This window comes from Poecilia formosa, unplaced genomic scaffold (assembly GCF_000485575.1).
Source record: "Poecilia formosa unplaced genomic scaffold, Poecilia_formosa-5.1.2 Scaffold2, whole genome shotgun sequence".
NCBI classification, from domain to species: Eukaryota; Metazoa; Chordata; class Actinopteri; order Cyprinodontiformes; family Poeciliidae; genus Poecilia; species Poecilia formosa.
Genome location: NW_006799941.1, coordinates 4,752,848 through 4,766,702, shown reverse-complemented (window position 1 = coordinate 4,766,702; position 13,855 = coordinate 4,752,848). Strand labels below are relative to the sequence as shown.

At 35.6% G+C, this 13,855-nt stretch overlaps 1 protein-coding gene across 2 annotated transcripts in view; it reads left to right on the top strand.

Moving 5' to 3' along the window:
- LOC103137233 (caM kinase-like vesicle-associated protein) overlaps window positions 1-13,175 on the top strand; it is a 15,345-nt gene extending 2,170 nt beyond the window's left edge. The window contains exons 2-11 of one of the 2 annotated variants that reach the window (XM_007550896.2): window positions 8,787-8,912; window positions 9,039-9,170; window positions 9,637-9,711; window positions 9,796-9,934; window positions 10,089-10,209; window positions 10,325-10,400; window positions 10,486-10,622; window positions 10,733-10,811; window positions 11,437-11,524; window positions 11,873-13,175. In XM_007550896.2, coding sequence (XP_007550958.1) covers window positions 8,818-8,912; window positions 9,039-9,170; window positions 9,637-9,711; window positions 9,796-9,934; window positions 10,089-10,209; window positions 10,325-10,400; window positions 10,486-10,622; window positions 10,733-10,811; window positions 11,437-11,524; window positions 11,873-12,181 — 1,251 coding nt within the window. In that variant the 5' untranslated portion in view covers window positions 8,787-8,817 and the 3' untranslated portion in view covers window positions 12,182-13,175. Of the gene's footprint in view, window positions 1-8,769; window positions 8,913-9,038; window positions 9,171-9,636; window positions 9,712-9,795; window positions 9,935-10,088; window positions 10,210-10,324; window positions 10,401-10,485; window positions 10,623-10,732; window positions 10,812-11,436; window positions 11,525-11,872 lie in introns of both variants that reach the window. The other variant, XM_007550887.2, reaches the window with a different exon arrangement.
- Window positions 13,176-13,855: the final 680 nt, after the last annotated feature.

Here is a 13,855-nt window from a genome sequence, read left to right as displayed (position 1 = left end):
TTAGGTCAGAATTAGGAAGTGTGCATCTGTATTGTATTTGAGTCTCTGTGTATAAATGAACTGATTGGATTTTGTGTTTTTGAATTTGAATTAGATCTCTGATTAGTAAAGTGCATTGAAGAGGCACTTTGTAAACAGACTGTGTTGAATAAAAGGGGAAACAAAGGACAAGTGTAACACATTTGTAATTTTTTTTAAAATAGATTAGTTTGCAAATGGTCTGAATTATATAGTGCTTTTCTAGCCATAATGGCAAGAAAAGCACTAGTCACGTTACAGTAGCACCTCATTCACGCAGTCACACACAAACTTTCATACACCACTACACAGGTTAGTAGGCAACTTGGAGTTAATTGGGGCACCTTATGATGTGACAGTTTTTAGAATGGAAGTCAACTACTTTTCCTATTGTAAATAAAACCTGATATTTTTAGGTTCAGTCTGAGAATTCAAGGGCTCCTTGGCCTCCTGCTGGCTTGAGGAGGATTGAAGTACTGACTTCATTCATTTACGCCTCTGCAGACTCTAGTTTGTTGTGATTCACAAATGCAATGTGCTTAAAACGTTAACAAATTAGAGTCATAAGATTTTTTTAAATGCTGAAAGAAATGCTACACCATTAGTCGAGGAAGACAATTTGTCCTCCAGACAAGTAGGATGAACATCAGTAGAGGGTTGCTCTGAAGTCTGACTCAAGTTAACTGATTATACCTTGTCTCACGATATCAATGTCAATCACTTATTACTGTAGAAACTTTTGTTATAATGGCTACTAACAGGTAATGTTAAGTCAACATCCTTACTAACAAAACTATTTAGAAGTACTCAACATAAACTACAAGGATAGCCTGAATAGCTGGTTGCTGCATGCAAAATACTGATATCATTAACCATGTTACATACTTAGAAAAGACTAATGACAGCTTTGAACAGATATTGTTTTGACTCTAGTGGCCTTTATTTGACTGGAAAGTGGGTTGTGAGAGAAGAGGAAGACATTTGACAAAGGTCAACGGGCCGGGACTCGAACCTGTGACAGCCTGGTAGAGGATTAAAGTCTCTGTATATGTGTAGCAGAGGCCTCTGTGGGCACTGCCATCCCCAAAGATACTTTTCTAACTTTCTGCTGCAGTTGGTTGTGCTGCAGTGCTAAAACCAGCTCACGTGTATGCAGAAATGACAAGTGTGGAAATTTAGTTCCTGCTATGTCATGAGTATTTTCATACACCTCTTTCACAGTTTCACAGCAAGCAACATTTTGTTTGCTTCTCTCCTTATGTTAGGTTAATTTAGCCCTTCAAATGCCACACACTATATTTCCTTATTGGAGTCTGTCTACTCCTCTCTACTAAACTGGCAATGGCTTATCAAGAGAAACTTCAAAGGCTCATCATTGAAGAGAGTGATTATAGAGATGATTATAACACAGCTGTGACCTTTGGTATGTTATTTGCTTTGCACTAAAGCAAATAACATACTGAAACCTTAAACTAAAACCTACATTTTGTTGGACTTTACTGATGTTTTATTTATGGGTGACAAATTAAAGAAAAGGCAAACATTTTTGCCTATCAGTTTAACATGGTAATAGTCTGCAATATTATGAGCTTGGCTCATGTCCTGTCAATTTTTAGACTCTAGTCTGAATTACAGCTCTGTACCAGTCACATAAAGTGGCAGGAGTCTTGGCCAGTGACGGCAGTGAGAACACACAGAGCTGTTCTGCACAGACAGTACCTTGGTGCATACTGTAGCACTTGGAAACCATGGCAACAAAACAACATCAGAAGAAACTGGTCAGATGAGCCAGTGATGCTTGAGAAAGAGATGAATGGCGGAGTCAATGCAGAGCAAATCAAAAACAGGCACAAAGGGAGGCTGATTCATGCTGATCAAAATTTTCTCTACATCTCTGGCTTTTTTGGCTGAAAAACAGCAGGTATTATTCATTTGTCCTTGTTAATTTTCCGACATAATGTTCTTAGAAACAATGGCTTGGGGGTTGGAAGTTGTCGCATTCTGGCAAGAAGGTCTCTATGTGTGGAGATTGCACGTTCCTCCTGCAGGGTTCAAAAAGCCCCAAGCATGTACAGCTTTGGTTAGTTGGTCTTTGCACCATTATTTCTTTTGACTGTTTTACAGCAGACTAAAGTCATCAACCTTATTTCCCGATGTAAAATCAGAGATGCAGATAGGTACACTTCTTTTTTGCATACAGGCTCACTAATGAGGCATTTAAATAAAGCATTAGCGGCCATAAGAATTGGCTCAAAAATCATCACCACCATCTGCCCCCATGTCACCACGCAGTTTCCTTTGAAGAGCCTCAGTTGTTGCCAAAATCTGCAGCTCTGGCCTGCTGCCACTGTCTCGTGTCGCTTCGACCAACAATCCAAACCCAAAATAGCAGCATGAAAAACAAACAGCATATTTTTAGAAGTCAAAGTTGCATGAAGTACAGTTTTTTACTTCTCAGCCATTTTCTAATAAAAACAAGATAAGCAGTTTCTAAATAAAGTCATCAGTAAGACATTAAACTGACAATAATTAAAATTTTCTTTCCTATTATAAAATAAAAGACTGTCTGTCAAACTTTCCCCATACCTTAATTTTTCCAAACTATATATATATATATATTTTTAAATGCAGTGAAAATATATTTAAAAATAAATTCTAAATGAAACTTGTGAGTGGGGCCAAGTTTCTAGTTTATCCTCCAGCGAGAACATACACCTCCACTGTGGCAATGTGAACTAAAACAGTTGCTAAGAACACAATTCATACATTAAATAAATTGAGAAGATGAGGCAACACAGCAATTGAATTTGGACAAAACAATTTTCAAACATATCAACTCAAATCACAATATGAAGTGGGAAAATTAGCGTCTATTATCACACTTTAATCTCAGGATGTTGATATGAGTAGGCCCAACGTGTAATTCAATGTCTGTTTCTGGATGGATGGATGGACGGACGGACGGACGGACGGACGGATGGATGGGAAATACCTGAAATTATTTTTATAACTAAATTCTCTTAGAGATCCTTACTTATCACTGTTTTAAGAACAATCATCCCAATGATCTCCATATATACACAAAGTGACGACATTATCACTGTTTCTAAATGTAAGCCGTGTACATATCCAGAGTCATTTGGTAAGTGATAAGCCATGTAGATGAGTTATGAATTTTCCAATAGCACAACTTTAACTTTGTGTTTGTCAAACTGACACAGATTTCTCAAGACTTGAAATATTGAGAGCTCAATTTTTTTTAGAGTTAAGATTGACCAATCGAAAGAAAAAGTAAATTCAAAAATGCAAGAAATGTAATGAAAATGAAAAAAATAGAGTAAAATAGAAAGTGAATAATAAAAACAAGAAGATTGTTTGGAAATTTACTTAATCATGTGACTCACAAGGCTTATGGTAAAGCATGAGTTATATTGAAACAAAAGATTTTTACCTGTTTGAACAGATACATTTTTATGTCTTAGGTAAAAGTTGATCATTACTAAAGAAAACATTTTAAGAACAGGGGAAACAAGGCAGTCAATTAGATTAAAAATGGTTTTAATCATTGACCTCTTAAAAATGCAGCACAAAGAAGGGGGCTGTGAATTCACTGGTAGTCTCAGAGAAGTCTAAAACAATCTGAATGCAGTCTGATTTTATTCTTTCAAAAGATAGAAAAGATTATAAACTCTTTTTTTGTAAAGTAGAGACATATCTTCATATATTTAAGATGATATTGCTTAAGGTTCATGGCCTTGATTTTCCCCCCCCCGCCAAATCACTCCTGTATGGTAATATCTCGTCAGCAGACAGTGAGGCCATTTGCTTTTTAAGGTTTTATTTTATAGATTTTTATCATTTATAGTAAACACTAACAACAGCAAAAACAACATTCAGCATATAACATCAACCCAACCAGTCACAACCCTCAGCAGACCAACAAACTAGACTCAACAACAAACAAAGAACACATCCTTTAAACAAGGTCAATTATATATGTCTTCACACAGATATGTAAGCAAATGTTGATGATCCATCTTATGTGGAACCGGGTTTTTGGAGACTGTTCTTGTGGTTTGAAAAGCTGCTGCATGTTTAAAGAACAGAACGCTGCGTCTCCACTCTGTTACAGATGGACTTTAGTCTGTTCATTGAAAAGGAAGTTTCTTCTGGCTCTTCCCAGTTTCATCTTTAATTTTTTTTCATTATTTGTGGCAACACAAGAAAAAAAAAAAAAGAATGAAAGGCTATATATTGATCGCACAATATTAAAACACTTTACACAAGCAGAAAAAAAATTAAGGGGCATGCAAATGAAAACATTTTTTGTACAGTATCACAAAAGGTGCTACTGTCTTCCATTTGACAAAAGGAGGACAAACTATACGCACATGGCCTTATACCATTGTGAGGATGATTTTTTTTTTTCATCCCAATTTCAATTATAGTTATTTTTTGTCCCTCTAATTCTTTAATCCACAGGGGCTACTGCATTGGCTGCATCACTAAAGAGAAACTTAAAAGATCAGGATGTTTCTTAAAAAGTCAAAAGTGAAACAATACAATCTACAAATCCAAAAGAGCGACTCTACTTTTTTTTCATTAACTCCAATTAGTGTTCACATTTGAGCTCTCTCAATGATGAGCGGTATTAATTTGAAGCAGCATTGATGCTCCCATTAAAGAAGACTTTATCATTCAGATCTCTGAAAAGTTGAAGATAAAATAACTCTGATTCAGCAGCAGTCGGCTTCTTTGTGTCCTTTTATGTAGAACAGCCTTTAATCTCCAAAATTGCTTTTATGAGAAAAAAGACAAAATGTTCAGAAAATCCTGCCTGACTTTTCTGTGCCGTGTGGTGTTTGCTGCGCAGTGATACTGACTGAGTCAAGCTTCCGGGAAAAGGTGTGAGGAGCTGTGATTCAGTGAGCGTCTGATGATTGCAATAAATGGTCTCACAGCAGCGCTGGGCTTTAATTCGGCTCGCTGCTTGGACTATTGTCTGTCTCTGAGGCAGTTTTTGGGTGATACGGAGAGGTAAAAGACGGAGGTAGTTCAAATCTTCCAAAAAGGCCCATTAGACATGATATTAAAGTTGTTTTCTAAGAGTCTGGCTGAACTTTGTTCTGTTTTTTAGGTGTTTTATTTACAAGAAAAAGAAAAACTGTCTATATTTTTGCATATATTGTGTTTCAGATGTAGCTCTCCACATCTGTCTTGCTTTCAGTAGTATTTCTGAAAGCAAGACATATAGTTATTGAAATTTGGTCATAAATCTCTTAAACCTGTGCTTCAGCTGCAGTCTAATACAGAACTCAGAGTTCCCTCCTTTAGGACAAAAACAGGCCATACTGAAGTGTCTTGCATTTTGAATGAGAAGATCGAAGAATAAAAAAAATGTGAGAGGTAGAGCTCTGCAATGAGAGATGGGCTCTTTGTATTAGTACTTCTCAGTCCTCTGCTATTTGTTCGTATGTCTGGAATAAAACTAGCCTTGAGCAAACACTATTGGATTTGAGAATGGAAAACTAATGGGATAGAAGAAACAAAAGCCCTTAGGCTACTCCAACTGGACCCCTAACTGTTCATAAACATGATTTAAATAATAAGTGTTTTTACTTTTTATTACATATAGTAACCAGAGAGCAGAGGTGGAGACATAAACTGTTTAATTTAATCTTCTTCACAGTAGCTTGTGTCCTAAAAATAATTACCCAGACTTTACTTTTACCACACGTACGAAGGTTTACTGTCTACAAAAGGATGGCAACAAAGCTAGGCTCTTTTAAATTATTTAGGTAATATTTATGAGTCCTTCAAAGTTATATGAATTGCACAAACAGATATCACAACAGGGGACAAATTAGATATTTTTAAGGGTGATACTCTGTTATGAAGTCAGCAATAAATAAATAAATGAAAAGATGTGATAATTTATGTATATTTGTATAGACTCTATGGAATAATTTTAGAATGTGATCATAACTTCGAGTGAAACTGTGTTATCTTACAATAAATCCCTTAAAGGATGCTTCGGTTCGCAGCCTTTCAAAACCTGAAGCATGACTCACTAAACAAAACATTGTACAGACATAGTCATACTAACCATATGTTTTTGTTTTTTTCTAGAGATGTCTTGTCTCTTTGTTCACTTCATCATATCTACTAATGTTGCTTCTGTGGCTTAAGAGAAATAACAAAAATAGTTTTAATTTGCCTCCAAGAACTGTTAATTCTAAAACTAATGTCTGCTTCATCAGATTAAATGTCCAAAAGTTCATGATCAGAATGAGACTTTAAAGTTTAGTTTCTAGTTTAAAGTATTTGTATTTAGAAATCTTAATTAATAACCACATGCTAACATAGTAGAAGTATATACTCTGTGTTCTAGATGAAGCAAGACGTGCCGATTTTTCTGTCATCAATCAAGTGACATTTTGGATCTTTTTTTTCGCCACTACATCAAAAATGTGAAAACAGTAACTACAAAATTTACTTTAAATTAAAGAAACGTTTTGCCCTTTGCCCTAAGGTGAAATGTATTTAAAGATTAAAAGAAGGACAGGCTATCTTTTAAGATGTGCTTCCAGTTTTGTATTTTCAGGTCACGTTCATGTTCTAGTTTCTTTGTTTAAAGCTTCCAGACACAATAGCCGTGAGAAATATTTGCCTCTTGTCTTGACTGAGGCTGCAGACAGTCAGAATCTTTGTACTCCCACTCTTCTGCACAAGCTTCCACTTTTATTGTAAGGCCTGCCAAAAAAATAAGCCATTTACAAGTCATCCATGTGAGCAGTAATGTTTATTTGGTAGCTCTGGAACTTTGTAGCATTTCTGAATTGCAGCTACAGCAACATCAGTCACTCTGGAGTAAAAATCATGATTTCACTTTAAATTGGACTTAGCTATAAAAGTGAGATGATAAAATCGTAACTAAATACCTGGTTTCATTGGTGTGTGTTTGTTTAAAATAACAGCTAATTTAAACAACATTTTCAGCTTTCAGACTTTTTGAGGTCATACTGACCACCAATTATTGAGAATTTAATAAATTTGAAATAGATGTTCACTTTCTCTTGTGATAGAGGTATTGCTTGCAAAATGTACAGAAGGATAGAAATAATTTTGCATGAAGGTATCAGTCAAGAAAATGCTACACAAATTCCCACTGCATTTCATGTGCATCATATCACACTGTAAAACTCAGACAGAACTACTTCAGTGTTGCTGGTGCCACTGTGCTGCTCTCCATTTACCAATTACTGCCTTGTCTTTTTATCAATTTTGGACAAATGTCCAGTTTTAGCAGTGACACTGTCACTCCATATTATGTCCAAATATTTATTAACTTTCATGTGATTAGAATCTCCTCTTCATTTTTAGATCTGTGCACGTGAGAGGTTTCAGCTGTGATCTTTGATAGCTCTTGAAAGGTGAAAATATGAGATATAATTGAGAAACACAAAGTGTTTTGTTTACGGTATTTTGTGAAATAATTTCCTTAAACAAGCAAGTTGCTTTGATAGTAACAGAGCAGTTGTTATTCTAGCGAGGCCATTTTGCATCATATTACTTATGACTGTGATCGTGTCCTAAGCTTTGATTTGGTCATTTGTTATAGATTTTTAGAAATTAGTAGTGAAAGAAAAAACATGTAATTTAGTTTAGTATTTTTCCTCAAATGCATTACGTCTTGGAAATTTTTATGTAGAAATAACATACACGTTTTTTGTTGTTTTTGTATATGAACATTGCTATGAAAGGCATAGTTAGTTTGCTATCTTTTGATTTTACCAGTATGTTTGTTCTGACTGTAAACATGAGGCCTGGCCAGAGGTCCAACAAAAACAGACAGATGATCTATAGAGGGAGCTAAAGATTAGGATCATCTTTAGCTCATCCTCAAAGGTGCATTGTCAAAGTGAAAACATACAAAAAGATCAGAAATTATGAGAAATTGTTTTTTCTTTAATTCTAAGAAAGCTTTTTGAAATTATTATCAATGAACTGTCATTTTCTGAATACCAGTTTGTTTTTCAAACTTGATATCCTTTTACATTGTGTTATCATGTTTTGAGATATGCCTCTCTTATTCTCTATCAGAAAGAAATCTTTTAGATGAAGGAAAATGATTTTAAATCTAAAACTGCCAGTGGTATGAATAATTTAAATCATACTTAATATGAATAAATAAAAGAAACATTTTTGCTTATGTTAATATTAAATAATTTTGTTGTAAACATATAACAGTACTTTAGATAAATCTTATTTATCTAAATTATTAGATAAATAATACTTTTATTTCAGTTTTAGTTTATTTGTTATAAAGGAGATGAATGAATGTTGTGGCAGCTCCTGCTGCAGTAAAGCATTGACTCGCCACAGAACCTGAGAGAAACAAGCTGAAGCTCACTGCAGAAAGCTACATTATTGAAATAAGTCATTGTTATGTTTTGTAGCCCCAGTTGTAATGTGAAATTATTACCTATGCATGCCCAATTATGCTCACCTGCACTATTCTCAGATGCAAAACTATGAAAGAAAAACAATTAAAACCACAAAGTATTCCCTACATATATTAATTTAGACAGATTTTTTTTTTTCTTTTTTTTGTCTGAAGTGCATCGTTGTGCATTCATTTCTTGCTTTGTTTTCCTACAGTCATTAACACATTATTACAGTAGATTACTGCAGACCTTTCTGTGAAGAGGTTTGTTGAAATTAAACTTTATTTTGCACTGTAATCTTGAGGTGTTGCGCTGTGGCAGGTCTCTCCTTGGCTGAAGGGCACAAGCTGCCATGCCGTTTGGTTGTCTCACACTCGGAGAGAAGAAGGATTACAACAGTCCCACGGAGGTGACTGACAAATATGACCTCGGACAAGTTGTTAAGTCGTGAGTACATGTTTTTTGGGGGTTCTAAATTCTCACATATTTGTTGTCCTGTGATGATTCAACTCAAAATTCGCTAAATGGTTGCACTGTTGTCTTTTTTTTTTCCTTTTTTTTTTTTTTTTACAGGGAGGAATTTTGTGAGATATTCCGAGCAAAGGACAGGAATACCTTGAAAATGTATACATGTAAAAAGTTTAACAAAAAGGATGGAAGGAAAGTGAGGAAAGCTGCAAAGAATGAGATAATGATCTTGAAGATGTAAGTGAGCACTAACACAAAGCTTATCCAATCTAACCTCAGCTAAAGCATATGCATCGAGACACACGCCATCACAGATATGCTGTAGAAGACAGACGATGGACAAAAGTCCAAATAAAATTCACTAAAAATATCTAACTTTATATTCTGTTGGTCAATTTACATATCTGGTTTTTACTGTATTCATAAATCAGACCTAAGTTCATTGAAAAACGTTAAATATCAACTGATAAATAGATTTATTTATATCACTACAGCTGAATAAAGAACAATGAATAAGATCTAGCATCTGGAAATCAGTTATGACATGAATACAGCTGCACTAGATGACAGCAGGTTATTCTCTGATTTCCAGCAGGCCTTGTATTTAACTAGTTACCTTAACAGTAAATTGTAGCTTGTATTGTGGTTGTCTTGTTACATCACTCGGTGAACTCTACTCCTAACTCTATTCTTTTATTTAAAGGGTAAAACATCACAACATCCTCCAGCTGGTTGATGCATTTGAAACTAAGAAAGAGTACTTCATTTTTCTGGAGCTGTGAGTTTTTTGTGGGGGGCCTTTCATTATTAAACAACACGACGCAATCCAATGCTTTTTAACGCAGGCCTGTCATCTCATCAGTGCTACAGGAAGGGAGGTCTTTGATTGGATTTTGGATCAAGGCTACTATTCAGAAAGGGACACCAGCAATGTAATGAGGCAGGTTCTGGAGGCCGTCGCTTACCTGCACTCTCTGAAGATTGTCCACAGAAACCTGAAGGTAGGTTTACTACTGACACCTAGTGAACATAGGGAAGCATTTCACCCCCCAGCAGATGAAAAGTTCTCTGTGTAGGATGAGCATCATAACAACCAGCACAGATCAATGAACTACAATGAATCCTTTGTTGCTTGGTTATCCTCTATTAATGCAGCTGGAGAATTTGGTGTACTATAACCGTTTGAAGCACTCCAAAATTGTTATCAGCGACTTTCAGCTGGCAAAACTGGAAAATGGACTAATTAAAGACCCGTGTGGGACTCCAGAATATCTTGGTGAGTGGCATGTCATCTGATCTGAATATATAGCAGTAATTTAAACAAAACAAATCATGACATTTAAAAAAAAGAATAAAATAAGTATGAGACGTTATCTTTGCTCGAACTGCAGCACCTGAAGTGGTTGGAAGACAGAGATACGGTCGACCAGTGGACTGCTGGGCCATCGGCGTCATCATGTATATACTGTAAGTGCTAAATTATGTACTTGTAAGTGCATTAAATTCATTATCTGATTTCCTTCTAAAATTTATGCTATGCATTTCTTCAAAGTTTATCAGGGAACCCTCCTTTCTATGACGATTCTGATGAAGAAGACCCAGATAGCCGTGACAAGAACCTTTTTCTAAAGATTTTGTCTGGGGACTATGAATTTGATTCTCCCTACTGGGATGACATTTCTGATTCTGGTAATATATAGTCATATTCTAAGTTATTTCAGTCTCGGTATCACAACATATCAAAAGACTGAGTTTCAAATAGAAACCTTATTTTCTTGTGTTTTTTGTGTGTTTTACAGCCAAAACCTTGGTAGCATCTTTGATGGATGTCGACCAAGACCAGCGATTGACTGCACAGGAAGCTATAGCCCATGAATGGTAAAAAAAAGGAAATAAGTCAAACACAGCTTTTTATAGTTTAAAAAAAAAAAACAACAATGTGAAGCATGAAAAATATTCAGTTTTGTACTCATGTAGAAGATGTAAATGATTTAAGGTTTAAATTGGGCTCCATGAGATGTAAATGGTGGTCACATCTCATGTCATCACATGAAAATTTAATACATCTGTTGAAGTGCAGACAAAAATGCCATGGCCCTATTTAACTGCCTGATGCACAATACAACCATTCTCGCTTGAAACGGTCTGTCTTGGTTGATTGAAACGGATTGCATTTTCCTTTGCGATGGAAGCCCTGCTGGTTTAATACAAGGTGTCCTCTGTGTCCTTTGACCAACTCCAAATGTGAGTTTTCCACTAATGCCCTCTGGTCCTGGTTTGTTGCAACTCTTTGGAAATAAAAACTGTTGACATAGAAATCATTGTTCTTAAAGTGCAGCAAACCACTTCCAGATCATTCTGTTTATTCTTGAAGATGCTTACCAGGTTCTCGACTTTTCTGCATGTGAATTTCTGCAAGTCCCAGCTGTAACAGTTTGAATTATGAAGCTTTTTTAAGTACTGCTAATGCTGAAAATTGTTGTCCTTTTGTTTACTATTTTAGGATTTCTGGAAATGCGGCCTCCGACAAGAACATCAAAGATGGAGTTTGTGCCCAAATCGAGAAGAACTTTGCCAAAGCAAAGTGGAAGGTAGAATCGCTCACATACATAATAAATATTCACATCAGGCAACATTTCTTTTTTCTGTTCATTCATATTCATTTTTAGAGACATATACTTACTTAGGACATCAATGTGAGAACATTTCCTAATAGAGAACTGCAGATTTAATGGAGTATCCTATCCTATAATATGTAATTTAAATTGTCTAATATCTCACCCACAGTGTTTAGGTTAGCCTTGGAGTTATTTAATGCTGCACCTCCTTCACGCATTTGCACAATTGTCATATTTGAGAATTACTTCATGAAAAACACATATGCATTGCAGACTTGAATGAAATTTTGTAAGTTTTATGGTGAAATATTTGTCTCACAGAAAGCTGTAAGGGTAACTACCCTGATGAAACGTCTTCGAGGGCCTGATCAGAGTGACTCGGGGCCCGCAGGAGGGGCAGCAGGGGCAGCAGCCGACGCCAACGCACCCGGAGGTGGTCCTGCTCCTCCAGCCGGTGGTGGCCTCAGCATGGCAGCCACCCTTAAAGCTGCTCTTAAAGAAAAGGCCTCTGACACACAGACTGCAACCAACCCTGCACAATCCTTGCAGCCTGCAGCGCAGCAGGAGGAGCAGCAGTCACGGTGCAACGGTGAGGCTCCGCAAATGGTGCCACAGAGAAAAGGAGACTAAGCCAATTAATACGCACGGGGGATCCATGATAAGATGTGGGCCTTACAAGCACATGTAAAACTAAAACATCTGGCATCATGAGTATGTGTCTGTGCTGTTCGACAATCACAGTTTGCAAACGTTTCATCTTTTGCCTTTTGTACTGGTTGATTATTAGTGTTCTCTATCTTCGTTTTTCCTTTTGTTATTTTGTGTGTAGGTCTCTTAAAATGATCGTTGCAAAGTAGCTCTTTTATTGTTTCCCCTCCTTTGAGAACTGTATAATATATTCAGGTAATTCATTGTTCATTGTGTAATTAAGTGAATTTCACAGGCTCATTGTACATACATGTATTTGTCACAACAATTGCTACTTTTTAGCTTTAGAACTCACAAGCCTGAGTTTTTATCTTGTGACTTAAAATTATAAGTTGAAATATTTGGTCATTTGATCACAATTAATTTGACTACAATTGTTTTCAAAGTAAGCAAATAACACTGTACTTGTTGAACATATTTGAGTGAAATCTGTTCCTAAAACAAATCAGACAAGGTGACCATCCTTAGATGTGCATCATCCAAACTGTAGGATAAGTCGATATAAGAAAATAACATTTAAAACTGTAAAACATAGATATTATAAGAAGTATTTTTTTTTTATTGAAAGACTATATAGCTGAAAAAAATGAATTTAACGACTAGATATCTACACATTTAGTGCAGTATGTCAAACAACTTAAAATTTTAAGGCAGCAAGAATGCACATTTTTAAGTTGAAGTGCCTTATCATTTGTTGCAGTCATGTTTCTAGACTTGATTTAAAATGCTTTTTAAATAACTAAAATATTCAAAATGTTTCATTGACTTCTGTTTTGGGCCTTGTATTTTGTCCTCTTTCATTGCTTGATTTATTACAAACAAAAAAATATTTGGAATGTTCTGTGTGCTGTGCTGTTTTCGCTGTTGCTGTGTTGTAACCTGTAATTACTAAATAAAGATTTTATTGTAAAGCCAACATGCCATATATAGTTGAGAATGCATGTTATTTGTGTATTACATCTCACTGAATATGTTTATGCCAACCAACATTAGGGCCATAATACCAACCTACTACCTGAGAAAGAGATAGAAAAAGAGTTTTCATACATATTTATGAAATATAAAGCATTTGTTTTTAAACAAAGTTGAAACATAGTTAATGATGGAACTAGCATGATTTGTACAGGCAAATCATACTAGTGGTAGAGTCGCCACGCAAAAGCTTTTTCGTCTAAAGGTTAAAAACGTCTGAACCTAAGTGTACAAGTTTGGAAGAGAGGCCTAAAGACTGCAATCCATTAAAGAACTGCATTTTATCAGGAGTTTGCTCTTAGAAAGCTTAAAATATATACAGATTATACCAGATGTGCAACTTAAACTGTTCAGTAGAGTTTAAGGTATTGAATAATTGAATAGTGTTTAAAAAAAAAAAAAGGGGGGACAGCTCTGTTGGAGATTTGGCATGATCTATATCATCTGAGTAAAAACAGTCATATTTAGAATCACATAGAGTGCCAAATTTGATCATTAAAGCCATTTATAAAAGACTTGGACTTTTGAACAAATTAATTGATGCTTTCCTATGCACGAGGCTTGCGCTGGCATAAAACAGAGTTTTATTGTTTAAACTACTCATATCTGTTTTACTTTTGCAAT